This window comes from Pleurodeles waltl, chromosome 8 (genome assembly GCF_031143425.1).
Source record: "Pleurodeles waltl isolate 20211129_DDA chromosome 8, aPleWal1.hap1.20221129, whole genome shotgun sequence".
NCBI lineage: Eukaryota > Metazoa > Chordata > Amphibia > Caudata > Salamandridae > Pleurodeles > Pleurodeles waltl.
The window spans coordinates 69,260,446-69,285,235 of NC_090447.1; the positions used below are offsets into that span (position 1 = coordinate 69,260,446).

Consider the following 24,790-nt stretch of genomic DNA (forward strand, 5'->3'; position numbering starts at 1 on the left):
GTATGTGCTCCGACTCCCAAAACCTGGTGACATCGGCCGATCCCCGATTGGCATATACTGACCTTTCTAGGAAAGGCCAGAGTACAGGGTGTAAGAGAAGACACCTATGGCATAGAAAGGTGACTGTCACAAGTGGAAAGCAGCACCTATTGCGCTATATGTTAGGCTGACAAGGAAGACACGGTTTCAGATCTACATGTACAGCCCGGCAGCTGCTGCTTTTAAATCCCCATCAAAATGACCCTTTTCGACAGGAATGAACATTGCTTGTTGGCCACAAAGTAAGGTTCCTTGTGTTTAAAAGCAGGACATGCAACAATTTAATGTTTGCATGTTGCTAAAATGCTCCAACAGCTATTTTCGCTGTTATGGCTACGGCTGGTGCTATGAAAAAAAGGTTACGTCCAGTATTGTGCTCATTCTTTATCTCTGGTTAGGAATATACTATAGAAATAACTAAAATCACTCTCTTTATATTGATTAAAATCAGTGCAATGAGGCGGCTGGATTTTTGATAAATGTAAAGGAAAGGTAATGTTTAAAAGTTATAGTTTCGCTGCCTGAAGTCCTGGGAGACAACTTAGCATTAGCCCGCCTGCAGATAGCCTCTCAGTGCCTCACTGATGAGGTGTTAAGTACTGAGCTCAGAGCAGAGGCAATGGCGTGGTACCGGTAGGATTGCATGAGGGAGGAATGTGACCCAGCTTAACTCAAGCTGCACAGTTTAGCAGTATCCAGTAGCTTTGCTACCTTAAAGTAGGCCAGGTGGAGACTTGCACTTTTTTAGGTTAGTGATAAGGGAAGTCTGGAAAGGAGGGCTCTTTTGATCCCAAAACACAAATGTAGCCTCCTGGCTTTAGTATAAGTGGAGGAGGGAGCTGGCCACAGAACCAGCTTGGAGTGAATGTGGAGGGGGGCTGCTCCTTACCTTAAACACACACTAGGTGTACCACAAGTAACCACCAGGAGCAGAACGTCTTTCCTATGTTGGATTTTACTGAGAGTGGTGCACCGTGGAATAATTTGCAGTCAGGCAAACACAATGTGCTGCAAAAGTGGCAAGGGTTACCCACTGTCAGGGAGTATCTAGGGGTCACCCCGCCCCCCCACTAGCTAGTGAAAAAACTAACAAAAGTAGCACCTCACCCCACCCCTTCAGAACATCTTCTTGACTGTAGAAGAACAAAAGAGGACTGGACCTGGGGTTTGTAACCTGTGTGGAGACCTGAGGAGCTAAACCGGCTCTCACTTGTACTCCGGATTAGGACGCGGACTCCAAGAGGCAGCTGGATGTGTGGCAACGAGGACATAAAAAGCTGCAAGAGGCTTTTTCTCCTGGAGTGAGTAATTCCGATTGAATCTGTACAGTACCTTGCTGGTGGCCTCTGAAGTGCCATCCGTGAGGTCCTGGGACCTTCTGCAGTGGCCAAGAGGAACAGCCCCATAAAGTCTAAGAAGCTGGGAATTGAAAATGTTTGGACTTGCGGAGCTTTAGCTGGATGTTGCATCAATGGTCTTAGATGTCTGAAGAACTTCATTGGTTACGGCTTCAGGCTTGTCTCACTGGAAGATTTTGAGCTCCGAAAGACAGAGAAAGAAATCATGACAGGGCGAAGGCATGAAAAGTACAGACAAGAGGACTTCGGAGGCTGCGTAATTTAAATTCCCCCCTTTGATCTTATCCTGTTAAACCAACTGATTCCGCAGGACCTCACCCAGCGGTTATCTGCCTGTGAGGACTTTGTCAGATTCAGTCTTCACTCCAGCCCGGCTGGAGTCAAGGGCTGGACGTCCTATCTGCCAGAGGCAAGAGGGACTTCTTCCAGCTGATAGCGATGCAGGGGAAGAGTTTGCCCACAGCGACTACTGCTTTCCAGATGGAGCCCCAAGGAGGAAAAGGCCGACGGCCAAAATATCTCTTAGGACTGGCAAGGGATGGAAGATTTCAAATGCTGAAGGTCCAAGGAGGAGCTGAAGACAATGGAAGCTGTAAAGAAATCCTTGAAGACAAGCCAGGAAAAAAGACCTGGGACAAACATTAGGCTGAGAACAATGACCATGTCAAAGAATAAACACCTCTGAATGTGTTGTAGCGTGAGAAGTGTTCCAAGGCCTGTTCTTTTAGATGGAATACACAGGAAGTATCACAAGAGCCATTAATTCTCCACCCAAGTTGCTCTGAGTATACAGAGGCTAGGTAGCCACCATCTTGAATTGACAAAGTAAAAACAACTTGACCACTGAATGCTGGAATTCAGAACACTGGCGTCTTATCACCAGTCTTCACTGGGTTATGGATTGCCCTGGCACAGGAGCCAGACACGTGCCGCCAGGTAACGGCCATGGAATAATCACAGCTGCGCCAAATCCTGCTGGTAATCCCCCGCAGTGGGCCACCTACAAGACTTCCGGGCGGATAGCGACAGTGCAATAGCTCAACAGTTGAAAGATTTCAACTTCCATAAAACAGACTAATGGCCTGAGTTAGATCTTGGCGGAGGGAATACTCTGTCGCAAACACGACTTATGTCCCGTCTGCCGTATTACGATCTCCATAGGCTATAATGAGATCGTAATACGGCAGACGGGATATTCGCCACGTCTGTGAGGGAGTATTTCCCTCCACCAGGATCTAAATCAAGCCCTATGTCAGAAAGTAAAAACTTTGACTTGGACGACCCACTTGGTGTATCCCACATACGCTTTACTGTGGTCGGCCTGTGCATAGGTCACGGTCAACCGCAAACAAGGATTTCTGAATGGAGCTTTACTTTTTATTGGAGCTTTCTGGTTTAAAACTGGAAACAATTTGACCTCCAGTCTCCCTTGTTGCATTTTAGTAATTTTATTGTTGTTTTATATAACAAATTATCCTGAATTGTTAGGACTACATTGTGGGATTTTAACTGTGTTGTGTGTTGACGGACTGCTTCAGTGTTGCTAAATACTGTCTGCTCTGTGCCATTGCCACCAGGGGTTGAACTCAGGTTTAAATTCTTGAAAATCTATGTCAGACCGGACAAGATTGTGGAACTTATAACTTTAGTAGAACTGCCATCCTCCTTAGCTAATAACCCACTTTCTTGAAGAAGAACTCTTAGGATGAGAAAAATGTATATTTTAAATACAAAAACAGGCTCTTTCTATGCACTGCCTGCCCATCAAGTCATCCCATTTGGGGTTCGGAAGGCTGTCACAATGTAAAGTTGCACTGTGACTTTGCGAGGCTGTGTGCACAACTACAGGAATGCGCAATATTTGAATATCTAATCCCAGGAAGTCTGCCAGGTGTGTTTGAACAGCTGTGTGCTCTGCATGCATCCCAGAGTGTATTCACCTGGCCGGCCAGATGATGTTGGGTAAACACAGGAGCAAATGAGTTTACAGGAACAGCTTAGCGTGACTCTGGCTGTATCTCTACCATGCCAACCTCTGAACTACAGGTATAAAGCAAAGGGTGAGGCCATCCAAAGTGTCAGTCAGAGGCTCACAACATCTGTCCAGATCCATTCCAGATTTTGAGGACAATCCCAGGTTTTGTAAATCATCTCCACTTTGATTCATTGTATGCAAATGTGGATATCCTGAAACTCTGGCATGGATGCAGCCCTCCTTCACCTTTGTTAGACATGCGGGGTCCATGTGTGCTGGTGGATTTAGCCGCACAGCGATGGCTCTGGCGGGAATAACATATCACCGCACGCCGCAAGTCCACTATTAGAAGGTGCGACCATCAGAAAACCACCAAAGCTGCTTGGAAGTGAGGCCAGGTGGTTTAATAATCACCTGCAGGTTAATTATCATAAGTCACTAAATCAGAATGAGTAGCTGCTGGACACCTTCCTTTGAGGAAACTTCATTAAGGGAAGATTTAGCAGCCCTGAGCTCTTGAGGTATGCGGAGGAATTCCAAAGGCAATGAGCGCCTTTGCCTTTCCAGGAGCTGCAGATGATCTTGCGTTTCCACATCCAACAATGTGGGCGCCTGGGGCAAAAAAACAGACTATAATCAGCAACGTTGGGCCCTTCCAGTCTACTGTGTAACACAACCCGCAGTGGCTGTGTTTGTCCCAAAATTGTATCCTACGTTACCCTAGTGCCAGTCAAAGGGCTGAGCAGCTCCCAGCCCCCTGAGGGGTGGCCCACCCAGGTACAGGTGTCATATATTGGATCCAAGACAGAGCCAACGTTAGTACTCGTCAGAAAGATACTCAGAGGCAGGTTGTAACAACAACTCTCTTCAACACTTCACAATACCCTCTTCATGCCCTTCGAGCAGATCATTTGTTTACCTTGAGGTTTTCAGTTTTGCCATTATAGTCGGTGGATTTTTTCCGCCATTGCGAACGCTTTCTCTGTTATAATTGTTTTACAGAACATTACAATTAGTGTTTAATCCCTGCCTTGTAAGCTGTGAATAGGATGAGAAGCCTTCAAAGCTGCCTGATAGCTGCCGTGCCTCCAAGCCAAGGCTCTCCCTACCTCCTCCTATCTACAAGGACAATGGAATGCAAACAATGGGGGGGGGGGCACATTATCATCAATGAGTTCACAGAGGAAGCCTCCTGAGGACCCCCCAAGACAGCTCCAGGGTCGCCAGACCCTCTTGTTGATCACTCCGCCCTCCAACCGAACATGCGCACAAGTTGGTGACCAGGTATTCCCCGAAGGTAACCAGCTAACAAGCTCCCTCTGGGAATGTAGCACTACCCAGGAGGTGCAAGGGGCTTACCGGAGGTGGGTGGAGGTTTCTGACCGCTAAGGTGTAATGGCATGTGATTTGCGTTCTTCTCTGTGTAAGTGGGAGGAGACGCGGTGGCGGAGGGGTAGATCAGGGATGCCAGGTGTGTGTGGATGCACAGCCCTCAGACTACTGCTTGAACATAGTACAAAAACAGACTAACTCTCCAGGGAGGATTTACATTTTACTCTAATGTTCACAATGCTTTAAATAAAAGAAGAAAGCAATTTTTAAACAGTGAACTTTTTCAAGTCTGAGAATGGGATTGGAGGTGAGCACGATCAGGCAGAGTAGGACGTGGGAGTCTCACGGACAGTGAGTGATCTTCAAGGCAAGTCTCCCAAAATAGCTAGATCAACAACAAAAAAATCTAGGTGGGAAAATAAATTCTGCTCCACCAGCGGAGCACGTGGTGTTTTGCCCACCCTCTGTTCCGCTTTGAGTGCAGCGTTCTGGCCATACTCCCCAACCGCTGCACAGCCAATCTTCAGCAGAAACTCCAGCGTATCCAGAACGCAGCCGCACATCTCATCCTGAACCTCCTACGCCATGAACACATCTCCGCCCACCTCAGATCCCTTCACTGGCTGCCCATCAGCAAAAGGATCATTTTCAAAGTCCTCAGCCACGCCCACAAATCCCTCCACAACAGTGGACCAGCCAACCTCAACGAACGAGTGAACTTCCCCGCACCCACTCGTCTCCTCTGCTCCGCTGACCTTGCCAAAGTCCCCCGCATCCAACGCACCACCTCCGGAGGCAGATCCTTCTCCTACCTCACCTCCAAGACCGGGAACTCCCTCCCCACCAACCTATGCAAGACCCAGGACCTCCTGACATACAGAAAACACATCAAGACATGGCTTTTTGAGCAGCAATCGGCATCCCCCCCTACTGCTCGCACCCCCCCCCCCCACACAGCACCTTGAGACCCTACTGGGTGAGTCATGCGCTTAATACATTTTTTGATTGATTGAGTGTGGAGTTTTTTCCTCACTCGCAGCTCACCAACGTTCAAGTTGGCAAGCAGATATTTGCATCCCCTACTGTGATTTTCAAGCGCTAGAACACCTCCTGGCAACATTTCTGAATCCGGGTGGTCGAGACAGGTCGCAACCCTTGGTGTAGAGAAAACTGCTGCTCGAGTATAAAATCTATGCGAGCAGCAGAAAGCAGCAGCGCCCTCAGGCACTCCGCGCGGTGCCATTCGCGTTGATTTTACAGAGCGGAACAAGCTCCTGGGGCTAAAAATAAGTGTGAGCACCACTACCTGTCCGAATTTCTCCCGCTCGTAGAACTCCGTGGAATCTCGCAGAGCTTTTATGTAACTTAGTGGAATTCTACAGAGTGAAACTCTGCAAGTTCCACCCGCTACGGAAACTACTCCAGTTACAGCCATGGAAAAAGAGCTGGACTTCATAAGTAGGAAGACTTCAAGCAAAAACAAAAACCAAAAAAACGGTGATACACAAAAGTAGACGCAGAAATGAGAGCTAAACTTTCACAGTGTTTCAGAACTATGTAGAGCTTGCATCACAGAGCTGGAGTCAAAGGTGGAGGGCTTGGAAAACACTGCAAAGGCTGTCAATGTAAGAGTCTCTGGTCCACCAGCACCTCGGAAGAAAGCAGATCTCAGGACCACAGCCAAGTCACGACTACGACGGAAGGGGTCTGTTGAGCTCTGCGGCTCGCGTCAGAGAGCCTAAGTTAAATTAGCAGATGCTGAGGGAACAGGTAACCACAGCAGTGACAGAGACAGGATACGTTACATCAGAGGGACAGTGTTCACAGCTTCCTTGCTGGGCTCAGACTCGTCCACAAGGAGAAGGCTGGGAGGATTACAAGAGTATCTTAAGAGCTTCTACACGGGGTCAGAAGAGCCAAGTACATGGTCAGAATTACCTGCACTCAACGTATGTTCATACATTAAAGGGTGGCATGGGGGGCCAGTAAGGAGATGGCAGCAGAGATGAGTTGGACACTTTTGAATGCCAGTCCCATCCACGCCCCTTCTGTTGTGAGGGCTATTTCATAAAACAGAGACTTCTGATGAAAGTTCACTTTCTAGAAGTGGTCTTCTACATCTGCTTCTCCCACCCACTTTCCACAAGCTGGGATCTTCCGCCTGGATGAGGAATCCAGCATGACTGCTACTGTTAGTATAGCGGTGATATACTGAGATATCGATGAACTGTCTGACAGATCCGAGTAACAGCCGAACAGTTCTGTGCACACCGGACAGTGGTTCCTCCCTGTATGAGCATGCATGCACTGTGTGTGTATCAGGCAAGCGTGTGAGCCTTCCAGGCATTCTGACATCTGCAGTCAGTCCTAAACATCCTGAGATCAAAACTATTCAAGTGGGAGATACCGTGCATCGAAATCAATTGAGAAATCCTTGGATTTTGATACATTTCTGCTCAGACAATTCTGTGCATCTTCATATACATGCTTCATTGTTACTAGAATTCTTGAGGGGAGCATTGGCCCACCTATTTCAGGCCTAGGTTTGCTAGTTTGCATCTTCTATCATTAATTTTAAGTGCAAAACCAGGCAGGAAACAGGGTGCAGTCCCAGGAGCTCAGACAACTCTTCACACTGGAGCACAACCGATTCTAGAACCACACACTATGGGTGTACAGCAGGGCGACTGATGAAGGCCCAGGTCCTCGTCAGATTTTCAGGATTACCTTTTCCCATCCAAATCAGATCCACTAAACGTATCTTACATGACATCCTAAAAATCTAGCATGGACCAGAACCTCCAGGTCCTGTGCAGAACAATCCCTTTGGAGAAAGTTGTAGCTATTTGTAATTTTCAAGACAACGATGAATGTGCTTAATAAAAGAAAAAGGAATCCCTGTGGTGCCCTCTGAGGAACTGAGCACAAAGCACCAGATCAGCAAAATTAGTGTTTGTGAATCCATTGAACACCCAAGTGAACGGGGTGTCCAGACGCATCCCAGCACAAGATGCTCCGAATGTGGCAGCCGGCAAGTCAGCAGAAAATCAGAAGTTAAACTCTCAAAATGTAGCAAATCAGGAACATTGTACCACAGCAGAGGAGCCAGTGAAAGGAACAAACAACCACACTTTAAGGAACCAACAGCCATACTGGCTGCAATATAGTCTTAGAAACCAGGCGCTCTTTACAGAATGTCAGGGTAAATTATCCTATGGCATTAAACCTAAAGCATTACCACTAAGAAGAAGACGGAAACACTCGACCTGAAATGCCATCTTAAACTTTGCGGTGGGGCGCCCTTGTCTCCGTGCAGGCCATTACACACAGTATCAGGTGAGCAACAAATTTGCAAAGTAGGACTTGGAATGGAGTGAGAGAACAGCAGCTGGGGCAGACAGATGGGAAGGGGAGACCGACTGAACCCACAAAGTAAATGCTGTTATGTATGTAGCCTCATCGGCCAGGATAGGACGGATCCTTCCAGAATGTGCTCATCGAACCCCTGCGTAACACGCGTGACCATGTTGATGCTCGACCAACTCAGTTCCACAGCCGACCACTCACCAATGCACAAGCTGGTCCACATTATGGTGAAACTAAGAAAGTGACTCAAAAAGGTGTACTCTTCTGATACCCAATCAGGAAGCTGGAAATATCTGACACACACCTTATGATCCCACAGTCATCAGGGCAACAAGATCACCTCATGAACAATACCCCTGCTCAGTGCTCAAGAACCATTACTGAAGAGAATAAACAAAGTGCTGTTCGAAGCAGTGAAACTGTGCTCCCAGCTCCCTCCTCCTCTCAGACCTCACGCAAATATCAAATCAACAACTTCATAAGCATCAAAATCACCCCTTACAATACGCTCAGCAGCTAGCACAGTGCAAGGACCCGCAAGACTTCTCAAACGACTTCTTCCAGTCCATCTGAATCAATGATCTGATCCACATGCTCCAATCCTTGAAAGCCATCTTCTGTGAGGACAATGTAGTCACCTCATTCATCAACAACTTTATCTTGTCGGCTTCTTGAGCCTCTATCTAGACATTTTCAATATCTCATTTCACACCTTTTCTCCTCTGAAACCTCCCTGAATGCTCCATCTACGGAAAAACCTAACCTCTCCACTCATCTCAACTGCCCAAGTCCTTGAAAACCATTAGCACCATAACTTCAGGAGATTGCACCTACCAACAGCACAGTCACCACAGCTGCACCTCTGAAACTGACTCTGCAGGTCCTCGACAATGCTATGTGCATCCAACACAAAGATCACACTTACAAACCTGTTCTTCCCCAACTATCAGTAGCACTTGATCTGGGCAATCAACAAAGGCTGCCTCGCACACTTTGCAGGAACAGAACCACAAATACTTTGCTTCCCATCAAACGTCACAAAGAATTCCTTCAAAGCTACCCCCACCCTCCTACCCTATTTACTCCATACATAGAACCTCCAAACTCTTAGCGTAAAGTGACAATGCTAATAAGCAGATGAGACCCATTTTAAATTTAAGGTATCATCTGCTGCCAAGATTCAACGTCTTAAAATTTGTCAGCGTACAACTGAACCAGGGAAGTCAAATGTGTAGTTATAGCTGACCTCAAATAAACAGAAATGTGTTCTTAACAGTGATGGTGAACTGCAATAACAGACTGACAACTGTCAGTACTTGTACTGCCATTTGATAAGTTTTGTTTTGACCAATGACTTTGTGTTTCACCACTGCGCATATTAGTTGCTCAATGTTCACCAGTAGCACATGGTATGTTTTGTTCAGTTTAGCCGCCTATGGGCTTTGACATTGCATTAGTCATTACATTCTGTATTCTGCCTATTGGCTTTGACATGGCATTAGCCATTACTTTCTGTATTCAGTTGAGCCGCCTATTGGCTTTGACATTGCATTCCTATTGGCTTTGACATGATGTATTCAGTTTAGCTGCCTATTGACTTTGATATGCTATTAGATATTCTGCCTATTGGCTTTGACATGATATTATATATTGCATTTTGTACTCAGCTTAACTGCCTATTGGCTTTGACATGATATTCAGCTCAGCTGCCTATTGGCTTTGACATGATATTATACATTGCATTTTGTATTCAGCTCAGCTGCCTATGGGCTTTTGACATGATATAAGACATTGCATTTTGTATTCAGCTTAGATGCCTATTGGCTTTGACATGACACTAGACATTGCATTTGATATTTAGGTTAGCTGCCTATTGACATTGCATTTGATACTTAGGTTAGCTGCCTATTGCCTTTAACGTGGAGTTAGATCTTGCAGTTGAGAATCCAAGCTGTATTTTTCCAAGCTGTGTTTTTGCACAAGAGAACCAAGATGTTTTTCTCACAGTAGACTAGACATGATAAGAGAGGGTACATGGGTGTTGTTCTCTCTGCTTGAGCTTGGGAACAGGAGTAGTCTTGGAGACCTGGCCAGTCTCCAAAAGGCTTGCTCAGTTTCCCAGGTCTGAGAGGAGGGGGCACACCTTTGTAACGAATGTAACAGGCTGCAGAGGGTCAGATTCGAATCTGCCGGACCTCGTGCTGGAGCTTGGCGCCAGCTGCCAGCAATCCCGTGTGGGTAGATGAATCTCTTTCTCGCGGCTGACAGGGGTCATCAGCTTGCAGACCTTAGAAAGATGAAGCTGTAGATAATTTCCCACACGGTGAAGTATTTGTTTTGCTTTGCATTCAATATCTTATAAATATAACCTGCTGTGTATATTGCAAACTGATATATTTTGTTTGATTAACGCGGACTTGAAAGCTACTAATTCGTCATTCATAAATATTGTGGTTGGGGAAGAATTAACAACAATAAAAGTCTTCTTTGACCTCAGAAGTGCATTTCTGTTGTGTTATGTTAGTGCTTAGAAACTAGCTAAGAGGAAAGCACTACAGTACTCAATGCAAAATGATGACTTCTCAGTTTCCCTCTCTTTTGACGTAGAATCCTTAGGCTCCTTCATTGACCCTGAGTCTCTACTTGAAAAACCAGATCAACAAAAAAGCCAGGGCGGTCGGACAACAAATCTTCCGCAAGGACTAAGAATTTCTCTCAACCTCCTCCTACTGCATGACCATCCAGGCCCTTCTTCCCATCCAGTTCAACAAAGGCCATCACCCTGCACATCATCCTCCTCAACTACAAACAGATGGAGCCTAGTGGCCCCTCGTGAATGAGTACATGCATTTATGACTAGGAATGGCTGATCTCAGTCATCGTGTACTGATATGGTAGCTTGAGGATAAAGGACTGCACGGATCAAGTGACTGGCATACGGAAAGAGGCAGATTTAAATGATGCAAGTTTAAAGGCTCTACCAGCTGGAAAAGGCTCTTCAAGACTCAAAGATGGAATGAATCTCTTGGTGCCTCTAAATGTAGTAATTTCCATTTTTGGTCATTCCATATTCCAGGTGGTGCAGCACTTGTGCTTGCTGGATAACAGAGATGTGGCAAACACTCCCAGTGGGCCTTTTCTAGCAGAATCTTCAAAAAACAGCAGATGCCAAACCCATACAGAACCAATGTGGATACAGACCTAATGAATGCCACATGGCCACTAGTACTCAATGTGGAGTTTTAACCTGCCCACTACCAGAGGTAAAAGCGGTAGGATTAGGAGGGATATCCATAGCGTGAACCTCACTATAAGGCAGCAGAGGGCTGTTCCGGCAGGACTAATGACTGGGTGACTTGCCATTCAGGAAAACCAGAGTCCTTACAATACTGAGGCTGCACCTGATGGAGTGTCCTTCCACCCCCCGCCAGATCCCTCCGCTCCGCCCAGCAAGCACTGGCCACCATGCCACGCATACGGAAAACCACCGCCAGAGGAAGATCCTTCGCCTACCTCGCAGCAAAGAGCTGGATCAACCTACCCCTTCCTGCCTGCACCTCAACAAAGCCCATCGCTCCCCATCTTCAGGAAGAACCTTAAGACGTGGCTCTGACCACCCCCCAAAAGCGCCTTGAGACCCTCACGGGTGAGTAGTTGCGCTAAACAAACCTGATTGATTGATTGAGTTCACACAAGTCTTCATCCTTTGGATAATTCCTTAAACCACTCGGGGAAAATTTCCAGGTTCACGGGTATCCTCCAAATCTTAATATTTCAAATTTACTTTAAAAAACAAAAGGTGGACTTGTCTGATCGGCAGAGCGTCAAATCCATCTTTGAAGCGTTTCAAAATTGACAAAGACAATTTATCCTCGATCTCTGCAGAACGCTGACTCACTAGGGTTTTAGGACCTCAGAATTTGAGTTCATTAGAGCTGTGATTGTTTATGCTGCATATTTGGGGAGTTCAAAAATTAAATGCAATGGAAAAAAAGAAAATATGTGCCTTGTGTATGCGAAGCAGCATAGACTTGTAAGTTTCTTGTACCTACGAGCAACACTATCCATGCCAGTCAGCCATGTCTGATAGGGCGGTAGTGAGTTGGCACGTCTATTCTTGGTCAGAGATCACTGGACCTGCTGACAGCTGCCCAGGAAACCACAGTCTATAAAAAGAGGCAGCGGGAGAGAACCTCTCTGCGTGTGTATGTAATGTGCAAGTGGATTTGTATGTTTCATCCAGCTATCAATGACCAGCACAACAAAGCCATCTGCTGAGAATGTCTGTGCCTACGTGGCATGGCCGGAGCAGTGAACGTTAGATAGAAGCCGTACACTGGCTTCTCACTCACTCACTTTTCCTTCAGTTTCCAATCTCATAATTAAAGAACGTGCAAATATTGGATTAGTATTACTGTACCCACCCCACTAAGTAAAGATGGCTTTGGTTACTCAGCGATTTACCTCTGCGATAGACTCCCAACCTTTCAGTTTGTGCTCGGATGTTGGCAGACATCAGAGCCGTATTGTGCACGGTACCCCAGGGTGTAATTGGTGTGTGCTCCCCTGAGGCGCTATAGTTTTACACAAAGCGCTGTGTGTACTTGTACACACCCTTCTGTAATACTGAGAGTGCTGGCACACATGTAACACCAGAACTATCTTCAGAGTAAGCTTCCTCATCTGCATGGGGTCTGACCACATACCAGTGAGGTCATCACTTTTGCTTCTCCACCTGCGTCCTATTGCAGTCGCAGAGGTAAACATGCTGTTAGGAGGCGCACTGGCTTTGTGCCTCGAAGAGGTGGTGTACTGTCAGTGCGCCTCCAGAGGTTAGCTCTCTGGAGGAGTGAAAGGGGGTGCCTCGGACCCCCCTGAGGTTCTCCTACAGGCCACTCACTGCACTCACCTGCAGAGGGATCTCTAGCCACTTTTCAAGGTACGGGCTGCTCTCGCCTCCACTTGGAAACACACAGGGGCCTGTAAGCAGCTGCGCCATCTTTCACTGAATGCACTGCCTTGGGCACCACATTCATGATAATAAGGCGCATTGTTCCGTCTGCGTCAGGTGCACCTTTACTGGGACAGTGTGCCCATTGAGTAATCAGGGGCCCTGGGGTTTTATGTGCAAACAGAACCTGGACAATTTACCCCATCTGTACATGCTCAAATCAATCTTAAAACAGCTGAGTTCGTATTTTTACTATGTTATGAGCACAAAAATATGGAACCCAACTGAGCAAACAATTGAGTGTCGTACAGGTCATAGCTACAACCGTGAAAGATCACCAGACTCGCGGGCAGCACTGTCCACACAACCAAATCCATGTTCAGCTAAGCAGCAAAGCGCCCTCTCCATGGCACATGGAACTCGAGCGAGCCACCCATTTTGGTGGCACGTGCCCACCCCTCCAGCTTCAGCACCACTCGCTCAAGAGTTGGGGGAGTAGTTACCACCACACCCACACTGGACTGTCTTTCTAGCTTGGAATGAGAAGGGTTTACAAATGGTGTCCCTGTAGAGGAAGGAGCACAAGCCCCTCCTATATGGTGGTTAGTGGACATCAGAGAACTGTAGCCATCTGCTACAAGTCTTGGTGCGCACAAGTAGATGCAGAGATGCTCCCTCTCATAGCTCGCTTAGCATGCGCTTTCCTCCCAGACGCAGGCCCATAAGATATGCCGACCAGGATTCACCAGTGAGTTATAATGAAGCAGTTGCATGAGAAAGGGATAGTTTGTCCCTTCAGTCAAAATCATAAAGGAATCCAAAGTACAAGCCTTGGAGGTCATTGGCCTTTCCAACATGTCTTCGACAGGTGCAATGCATGTAACCCGTGCGAACCTCTGCCTTGATCATTCGGTCCCCAAGCGATGGCCCACCCGGCCTACTCTGTTCTACTTCAGAGCGCCTCAGATCAGCAATCCTAAACTAGGAACTCCCTGTCATTCCAAATCTCACACATTCTCTTTTTTCTTCCTCCATCACTGTTCAGGTGCTTCTTGGCCTTCCATCAATGTTAACTTCCTCTTTGAAGTCGTTTGCTCGCTGTGGGCTCTGGCCCAGCAACCTCTGCCCTTCTGTTACCCTCTGCGCTTTTCTTCCCCACTCCCGCCTTTTTGCTCTCACTCACTCCTCCTCTTCCCCATAGTCCTTCTTCCTTAACTTGGCCACTGGTTTGCTTTCTTTCTCAGCTTTCTACTCTGCCTTAATATTCCCATCTGTCTTTATCCCCTCTCCTAGGCCCCCCACCGGGAATAATATACACAACTCCATTTACGCCAGCTTACCCGAGTCATAATTCCTTCCCTCGCATGTTCGCTCTTTAATTTGGCCTCAATGGATTTGCTTGTCCCTGTTCCATCTATGTCCCAATAATCGTTTTAACCATTCTCCAGATTCTCTCTGAAGCCACTCTCGTGCACTCTCTAGTTTACTAAACCTGTGGTCTAATGGCCCGGGCTCCTCTGGTTCTCACTCCCTGGGACAAGCAGTTTCCATGAAGCCTTCAGCAACAGCAAGGGACTGGCAGTCTGGGGGGCAGGGACGGTGAGGAGTGCTGGGGTTAGTGCGGGCGAGTTGAGTGCCACGGGGTATGCTCACACGCGGAGTGGATGCTGGTGTTCCAGAAATACCTTGAATATGTGAACTTATAAGCGAAATCCTCTCCTTATACTAGTTTCAGACAGTGGAGTCAAGGGAACACAGAGCAGGGGTGCACACAAGGAAACACTTTAGGAGAATGAGTCTTCCGCCGACTGAGCACCAGTGGAGATTGGTCATCTGGTATCAATTTACACTTCTCGCTCTGGCTCTCAACTGATTTATCAAAAGGCGTGAACAGCGGTAAAATGTGGGATCTGAAAACACAATGAATATTCCCTAAAGCTGCTCTACTTTTCATGAAAACAAGTGAGACATGCATGAGGCACTTTTAATGAAGATTGCTGAGGAAAGAAACATTAATATTGTGCAAATGACGCGCACCTTTCGGCACAGCTATGATCAGGTTATGGACAGGCGCTATGATCATGTTATGGACAGGCGCTATGATCATGTTATGGACAGGCGCTATGATCATGTTAGGGACAGGCGCTATGATCATGTTAGGGACAGGCGCTATGATCATGTTAGGGACAGGCGCTATGATCATGTTAGGGACAGGCGCTATGATCAAGTTATGATCAGGTGCTATGATCAAGTTATGGACAGGCGCTATGATCAGGTTATGGATAGGCACTATGATCACGTTATGGACAGGTGCTATGATCAAGTTATGGACAGGCGCTATGATCAAGTTATGGACAGGCGCTATGATCAAGTTATGAACAGGCGCTATGATCAAGTTATGAACAGGTGCTATGATCAAGTTATGGACAGGCGCTATGATCAGGTTATCGACAGGCGCTATGATCAAGTTATGAACAGGTGCTATGATCAGGTTATGGACAGGCGCTATGATCAGGTTATGGACAGGCGCTATGATCAGGTTATGATCAAGTGCTATGATCAAGTTATGGACAGGCGCTCTGCTCAGCAAATCGTCGATGAGGACGCTGGTCTCTTACCTTCGGAGCTCTTCCAGGACTGCCAAAGGTCCTCCACGCTGATCAGTTTATCTTCTCCATGGAAGGTACTGTGCTTCACCGTTGGATCGTGGTAGTTCAGGTCTTCCCGCAGGAACTAGGGAGTAAACAGACCCAGAGTTACAACTCGCTCAGGCTAAGGAAATGCCAACAGTGCCAGATTGCAAAAGTCCTGATGCTTACAGGAGCCAGAAGAATGTTTTCCACTGCCCAAAGGCAACAGCCGCAACAGAACAGAATCCATTCTTAGAAGAAAGATCCTGGACTGGTAAAGTCACTATGAAAGTACCTAGTGCTGGTTGTACAAATGTTTGGTTAAGGCTTGTTCTGGGACCAGGTGACCTTCAGTGCCAATGATTCCACTTGAAGGAACCCGGTGAAGACTTCCCTGAATTTAGACGCATTCAAAAGGCAGCACAAGAACTGGTCTCTCCATGTCACTGGAATGTAAATGAACAACACGTTAAGTCTGCAAATGCATCTATGGAAATGCTTTGGGTGCACAAGGACAGAATATCCTGGTCTATGACTGACACAGAGGATTGAGAAAAGGGCAAAGTTGGAGATTAAGCCTGGCCTTAACACGAAGCATTAACCGAAGAATGAGCCGACAGATGGGCCGGTTTAGTTCTTCTACCATTGAGCTCTCCAGGTCGATGTAAGTTTGGAGACAATGTGCCCAGTGATCAACTTCCCACATCACTGTGGCATCACACCACGACTGCCACTGAGACATGGCCCATGCCAGTTTAAGGGAGGAGAAAACCCGAGTGAACAGGAAGCTGGAGGAGCCAGTAGGAAGCTGGCAAAGAATGGGAATTTAACAATGTTTCCAGCCTTCAGGGGTGTGCTCTTTGTGGAAGAGTGATGGCAAATCCAAGAATTTCCTTTACCCAATGACTGCCAACTCCTGACAGTTAGAGGCTCTGTTTCAGTTCTACAACGGTAACTTTTTTTATGTATTGGTTTGTTTTATTTGATTTCATTAGGAGTTTAGTAAAATGTTTTAACCAGCCGATAGATGTATCTGGGTGCTTAGGGGGTAAGGGTGTATGTAAGAATGAAACAGATAATTGCATTATATGTGCCCCCCCGAGGTGGAGAACCAGACGATCATGTAATGGGAGTGTACCCAGTCGATAATGCCCCCCAATATGACGCCCCGAAAGAGCATGTGTGCAGCAGTCGTGGATGAGGGGACGAGGCCGATCTTGGGCATTTAACTGACGAGGGCTTCACATTCACCTGGGGGCAGCGGGTGGTAAGACAAGAAGGTGATTACCCAAATGCCATGGTGAAAAGGTGTATTTAAAAATCTTCTGCATATCAAATAAAGAGGCGGAGAGAAGCCCTGGACAGTGATCACCTCATAGCTCCCATATTTGTACCAATGGACCACCAGTAGACATCACTTAGCAGACGCAAGGGTTATGGTAGGTTGGTAAATCACAAACCGTTCTGCAAGATAAATTGGTGGCAGACACGATGCACATGGCGTACAAGGGAAAGAGAGTTAGAGTTTCTTCTTCTAATGAGAACCATCAGAGGGGGTTCACAGACTGTGTGGATAGGTCACGTCATTTCACTCAGAATAACAGGCAAGGTGCACAGTTTCAGCTCATCTGGTGAAGGCAGAGGGAAGAGGCTGTTGCTGACAGGACCCAGGAGCACAAAAGTGGAAAAGGGTGCCACGTTTATCATCAAGTACAAAAGTGCAACTTGTGTCACCTGCGTACGTGTGAACTCGTATCTTGTAGTAGTCTAAGATGTAAGCCATGAAGGCTCATTGAGTTGTTGACAAGGCCCAGATAGCCCTGTGGTACGTCAAAAGTGAAGTTGACTACTTTGGAGGGAAAAGAGCCTGGTTCGACAGAGTGACAGCCGTGTTGTCGGAAGAAAGAGAACGTTTACTAAGCTGTTCCGCTGATGCCTGCCCATACAGACAGTAGTATTTCAATTAGCACCGGGTTGCCAATCCTAATCCACGCTCACAAAGCTCTCCACGACACCGGACCGGCCTACCTCAACTTCCACAACCTGACACGCCAGCTCCGTTCCGCCAACCTCGCCCTCGCAACAGTCCCTCGCATTCACCGTACCACAACCAGCGGCAGATCCTTCTCTCACCTCGCAGCCAAAATCTGGAACTCACTCCCCGCCAACCAACGTAAGACCCAGGACCTCCTGACCTTCAGGAAGCGCCTCAAGACCTGGCTCTTCGAGCAGTAGCACTCCCCCCTCCCCCCAAGCGCCTTGAGACCCTTCTGGGTGAGTAGCGTGCTCTACAAATTGATTGATAGATTGGTGTCAAAAGCAGCTGAGAGATCTCATCAGATCAGTGCACAGGCGAAACCCTTTTCTGGGAACTGGTAAGCTCTTCACTGCAGAGTTCTGTGTGTGAGAACCTTTAATATATGTTACTTATGAGCATAGTATGACCATAGGTGAGCATGTAACTGATGGGAGGCAACAGCTTCAAGGGTCTTTGTGACAAAATAAAGGCCTGAATTTGGCCTATAGTTAGTTTACTAAGATCTGCGGTTGATTTCTTTAGGACAAGCGTGATGACTGCAAGGTTCAGGGCCTTGAATTGTCCCAGCGAGAAAGGGGCTCTCGATTACAATGATGAAGGTGGTGTAAACATGGTTAGGCCCTGGTAGTGGCTTCAGCAATGATATATGGTCTCTTAAATGAAATGATGCCATGTGGACAATTTGGTTTTGCATGAGCATCTTTCTATCAGTTTGCCTTGACATTTCAATTGGCAGAAATTGTTCCTGTACCATTTCTTAGACTTCAAGGAGCACTACTTTCAGGTGGCGGCGAGGCCGGCGCACCCAGAACCTTGCGGAGTTTGAGTTGTATTGAGTTTATGTTCTATTATGTTCTTGGGAGTCCTTCAACGAACACTTGTCAGTTTGAGGTGCATCTACTTAAGACGGATGTAGTTTTGGTTTTTGCCATGAGGCAAGTCTTCCAATTTAGGTGGAATTTGTTTGCCTACTGCCTGGATAAGATATCAGCCCAGGATAACTGCTGGATATCAAAGAGCTGGAGCGCCATTATCAAGGAGAATAGGTTCAGACAACAACGAGTCCCATGAATTGGTTCATTAACCAAATGGGCGAAGCCAAGAGTGTCCTTGTGTTCAATAACGTTCTGGCTGCACAGATTAGATGGATGCTAAACCCAGGTATTTAAATCACTAATGATAAAAGCTCAATCAGAGCTGGTTGGAGTTTTCTGCACAAGATCAAGAAGGCCAAATTGGACGGTACGTCTTGCGTGAGTGAGATGACCACAGAGACAACGGAGGTGGTTGGGTTGTGGACGGCCTTAGGTGAGATCCATCGTAGGATGTGCCCTGAAGCTCCTTGAGAGGCACTGACTCTGGATCAATCAAGGTCTTCCCACCTCCTCTACCCTAAGCTGTGTTTGTTTTCATCAGGATACTACAATTTGGAGGAGGGAGAATGACTAACAGGTGCTGAAGAGTCTTTGAATCAAATCTGGGCGAATGACAAAGTGGACGATGTTGTTTAGGGTGAGGTCATGAAGGTCACAGGCCTTTTTAACTCAACATATTACAGTAACGAGGGCTCTTGGTGCGGTGTTGTGAGGGCACAGTGAGGACACCTAATAGTCAGAAATAATGTACCTTAGAGAGGAACGACCATGAAGTAAAGGCTTGGAAGATGGAGGCAGAGCGTTCAATGCCGAGGGGGATCACCTGAGGCTGACGTAGGTGTGGGAGGCGTCCAGCCCAGGGGAGTAGAACGGATGCTTGCGATTGCTTTCAGCTTCTTGAAGTTTTCAATGAAGGTCAAAATACTTAACTGACTAGCCTGAATTATCTTTTCATTACTGTAGATGTTTATGGTAGTTAAGGTTCTGTGTAGTGGAGGCTGCAACTGAACGGGGTAGCGGGCGGGGATGAAAAAGTATTTTATATATATATATATATATATATATATATATATATATATATATAATAAAATTAAAAAAAGCATTTGCCTGGTCTACCAGGTTTGTCGTCTCTGCCTCCTCATCTTCCAGGAGCACACAGGCTCCTAGACTCTCCTCAGCCAATCACGAAGCAGCTATCACCAGCATGACGGCAGCAATGTGGTAGGTGTGAGCGCCCTGCATCGGCGCTCAGAGGCGGTGTTTAATACAGCCGTGTGGAGAAATGCTAAGTGCGCATGTCTGTTGGGCCGGCCCAACACAGCCGGCCAGACATACGCACTTAAGGTGCACGAGCCTCTCCTCTCTCCAGCCCCCTTCAGCCCCACCCTAACCTGCTGTCTCAGCTAAACATAACGGGATAGTAACTATCCGTTATTATCATTTTATTTTTCTTCTGCTGAAAGCAGCGGGGTGACGCCCCTGGTACTGTGTGCCTCAGAGCACATTTTGGCCTTCTGGTTGCCAGGTGCCACAAACCCTGCGGCGACTGGAGAGTAAGAAGGGAGGTTTTAAGATGGATGTCGGAGGGTGGAGCGGAGGGCAGCGTGAGTCGCCTTTCACTGCCCTGAGGTTGGAGATGGGAGCAACAGAACTGTATAGGTCTATGAATGAACCAGCGAGTTGCGAAAAGAAGAAGACTTTTGGGTGACCTTAGTGGCTGGAAGAAATGCTCAGGACTTTAACTGGAGGAAGGGGGGTCAGTCACAGTCTGAACTGGCTAACTGGTCCCGGAATCAGTGGTTGTATCCGGTGCAGAGGTTTAATCTGAGGTGGCATCTCCTCTGCCAATAGCTAACACTTGTAAATTGGACTGGCCCAGACGCAGAGCTTTCAGAAAGTTGTAAGTGGCCCTCTGGTACCCCTGGCACTGCCCTTGTTACCCCTGGGTAAGGTGTCACGAAGGCAGAAGCGTCCGTAAAGGGTAAGCGGGGCTCCGGGAGTCTTTGTATCCTCTGCCCTTCAGCAGAGAACAGAAGGTGGCAGATGGGCTAAGAGTGAGCCACGAGGTCAGCTATCGCGTCATCAGGGTCAAGGGGAGTGTGACGTCACTTCCAAGACACCCCCACCCCATCCCAGCATGAGGTAAATCACACCCATGCTTTAGACACAAGTTTGGAACAGCTGTCGGGGATCACTGGACGGGGTTACCTTGTTTTTCTCTGGCTGCATGAAAAAGCAGGAGGGCTACTGGCCCTGAAAGCAGGCCTCAGTCAAGTGCGAACAGAAGTGGGTTGCAGGAATCCAGTGCGAAGTGTGTGAGACCAAGAAGTGTCAGCAGAGAGGGGAGAAGTACACAGCAAGGGGGGCTGGGCCTCCACTCCCCCGAGGGGTCCTCTCTCCTCCTGTCATGAAGAGCCTGTTTACAAAGACCCCGATTGCTGGGCAGAGCCCCCCTTGTCTGGGCTGCAGGGCTCTGTCTGCACGTGGGATACCCCAGTACCCGAGGGGTGCAGAAGGGATGGGGCCTCCCCCGGCTGCTGACCTCCAGGGCCTCCTACAATGTCAGAGTGACCAGAGTGCACATCAGCCCCCCCAGCCCGGGCATCAGCTGTCCCGCTCTATATTTAGCGCCTGGAGATGGAAAGGGAAAGTGATCCGGCTTTTTTGTTTTTTCCTTAAACAGGACACCACCCTCACACGTCCCCCAAGGACTCCGGGTGGAGGTGGCTGCCGGAAGCGCGCCTGTGGCTTCCGGGCGCTAGGTTGGGGGACATTCCCATGACAAACTATCTGTGCAGCGCGTCCGGGGGGCCAGGGAGGCGCTATAGGACGCCGTAGCACAAGATGTGCACCCAAGGACTAGGGTATCCATGTGTCCCGGATTTGCCGGGACACTCCCGGTTTTCACCAGCTGTCCCGGCACATTTAGCCCATGTCCCGATTTTTAGAGGGGGTCGCCTGAAAAAGGTGAGGGGCGCCTTCTTATGTTTTCCAAACCAAGGAGAGTGGCAGCTATTTTAAGAAATCAATTTAATTAACGGACATGATACTCGCTTCAAAAATTGCACTGTACTTACGTTCTTCCTGCCTCTTCTGTAATTCTGTGCTGATGAGCGCTGTCATTCTGGGCGCTCAGTTAAAGTAAAATTTTAGTCCTTTTTCTGTTTTTGTGAAAAGTCCCAGTTTTTAGGTCGAGCATAGCAGCACGCAAGCGCTGCTTTTCCGATGTGTTGGTATGTATCTGGGCATTTAACCACGCCCACCGCACGCCCATCACTATCACTGGTTCATGTACTTGCCTTTCAAAAATCCTTTATTTTCTTTGTTAAATGCTTTACATTTGTCCCTCCTTGGGGCAGTTTTGTTACCGCCCTGGCCATCAACCCTGTTACATGGATAATTGCAGTTTAGCCAATAACTTTGGCTGCGAGCGAACTTCTTTTTCATTTTGTCTCTCTCCTTCGCGCTCACGGCGGCGCTTTGAATTGTCTCGCTTATGTCAACTATTTCACTTTTTATTTTCAGTTTGTGTGGCAAGAAAGTTCCAGTTAGAAATTTACAACGCTAATAGCTCTAACTCGAGCAAATGCAAATTACACTCGGGGTCACACCAACCTGCACCCTGTCAATGTCAAGCACTCAAGAGCAGACTGGGACTGCCCTGCCCCTTGGGATGCTTAAAAGGAGGGCCTCGCCAGATTCTTTTTATTTTTATGTAGCATAAACTCGACCCGCGCTGTACACGACCACCATGACACAAGGACACATTCCTTTTTGGGAGACGCGAGGAGACGGAGTGATTTGACCAGAATCACAGGATGCTGAGCCAACGCTGAGACTCCCACCTCTGGCACATCTGGCTACGTCAGTCACTTGGGATATTTTCTCTCAGGGCTGTTATTCGGGATCTGCACTGCTGATTGGATCTTACTACAGTAATTCACACCCCACGCAGTTAGCTTAAAGCAAAGTACATAGACCACATATATGTATGTCAGGAATTGCGAATAGAGGCATATCGCAGTCAGGAAATAGCAATTTCCAAAGTACAAAATTCTACTGAGTTTGATTCCCAGTGGATTGCAAATGGACCTACCCCATTAATACTCGTGAGGTAGGTCTCAATTTGCACCCCAGTGGGGATAAAAAAATTTTTTTTAAACACAGGGATCACAGGGATGGTGGTCTTCTGGGGACAGCAGACCAGCATGTCAGTGTTTGTTTTTAAAAAAAAAAAAAAGTTTTTTTTTTTTTATGCAGCCCCTTTTCCTTAAAGAAAACAGGCAGCCTCACAAAAAGAAAAATTAAACGTTTCGGTTTCATTTTTTAAGAGTAGGCAGCGGTCCGTGGGACGATCAAACTAAATTTGGTGGTAAAAAGCAAATGTTTTACGTTTGCATTTCAGTCGCAAAACATTCATACATACCACTGTGAGTCGCTATTAGGAAGGGGCACCCTTGACACGCCCCTTCCTAATACTGAATCGCTAACCCATTTTGAGATTCAGTAACAGATTACCAAATTGCAAAATAGGGTTTGGTACATCCAAAAATACTTTTTTTTGGGCCGCAAATGGCCAGATTCTGAAAATCAGGCCATCTGCAACCAGAAAAAAAAGCTTCATACATATGGCCCATAGCGCGGTAACGCTTTTAAGGCACGATGGGAAACGTTTAGGTAAAGCTGGAGAGCCACAGCACTGTATAAACCACAGGCCTCTGATGCCACTTGGATTACCGCTGTGGTATAAAGGCTTAAACCTTGGTCACCCTGTTAACAGGTCTACACCATCTGCGGAAATTGGTAATTCAGCCCTCAGGAAAATTCCCACAGGCGAGTGTGTGAGGCCTGGGTGCGTCGTCTGGACGCCCACTCCTTTTTAAACTCTACCTGTGCGATCGAACCCCACGCCTCACCTCTATGCATAACCTCCACCTCAAACTTGTCCCACCTGAAATACGTACACTTCTATATGCTGATGACTCAGTTGTATTTGTAATTATTAGTCACTAGCAGGGGTACAACGGGCTCTTATGCCCTTGGACGGTACGCTTCCGATAGCCACCTAAAAACGAACCTAGAAATAAAAGTAGGGCCGGCGAACTTTAATTTATGCTGACATAATCTGTCGTAATTTATGACACTTCAAGTTACAAATGTAACACGAAATGCCCAAGACTATGTCATTAAGCCACATGGTGTGTAACTGAAATATTTTTCTGGTAAAAATGTAATCTCAGGTGCTCTGGAACCACACAAACGTAAAGAATGCGAGTGAGTGGTACCATCATCTGTGATCTTAGGGTGAAAAGCAACCTCGCATCCATTTTGAGGACCATTATTCGTGCAAAATGTCAGCCAGGCATTTTGTGTTAACTCACACGTTTTGCGCATTTTGCATAATTTCCACAAAGGATATAACATCAATTTCACCCTGTGTTAAAATAACCTCCCACGCCGCACTCGCATCACACCACAACTGACGGAGCTCCACTGGAACAACAATATGAATACATTGATTTTTGACACAACTAAAAATAAAGTGTTTACTCAGCCAGATGTGAGAGGAGAAGTTTTTCTTCAACACTATGCAGAACAGTATACAATAACAGAAAGGTAAACTCCTGAAAGTTGTAGGAAGTATCTGGATTCTATCCGGTTGCCAGTTTTAGCAGGCGATTGACAAGCCACGGCCGATGCCCCCATCACACTACCTGAGGAGGTAAAAACGCCCCCAAATGCAAAGGCTTGTGGAAGTGATGGCTTACCTGTAGAACTATATACGTTGTTTAGGAATCGAGTGAGTAAATGGCTTGTTACTCTTTGTAATGAAATCTTAGAAGGTAAAGACCCGCAGGGCTCCTTCACGGAAGCAGTGTTTATAAGCTTACGCAAAAAGGACAAGCCTTCCGAGAGTCAGGGCTCTTACCGTCCAATTAGTGAGTTGAATAGCGATTATAACATTTTTGTAAAAATAATCACAAACAGTTTGCCTTTGTTAGCACAGATGTTGGTCCACACAGACCAAAATGGCCTCCTACCAACCAGTCTGATTTCCACCAATACTAACCATTTAGTACATGTCATCGATTACTACTCAGTGGACGCAGTAAGGCAGCGATCATTGCTGAGATGCTGAAAAGGCTTTTGATCTGGTTCAGTGGGTGGTGCCCTTTGCCATGTTGACGAAATTCGTCCGCCACACGAAATTGGTTCATCCCTTAAT

General features: G+C 47.1%; 1 protein-coding gene across 10 annotated transcripts in view; it reads right to left on the reverse strand.

The window, feature by feature from the left end:
* Positions 1 to 24,790, reverse strand: part of STIM1 (stromal interaction molecule 1) — a 390,030-nt gene that overhangs the window by 147,543 nt on the left and 217,697 nt on the right. For all 10 annotated transcript variants that reach the window (XM_069203714.1, XM_069203711.1, XM_069203713.1 and 7 more), the window contains one exon: positions 15,640 to 15,754. In XM_069203714.1, coding sequence (XP_069059815.1) covers positions 15,640 to 15,754 — 115 coding nt within the window. The remainder of the gene's footprint in view (positions 1 to 15,639; positions 15,755 to 24,790) is intronic.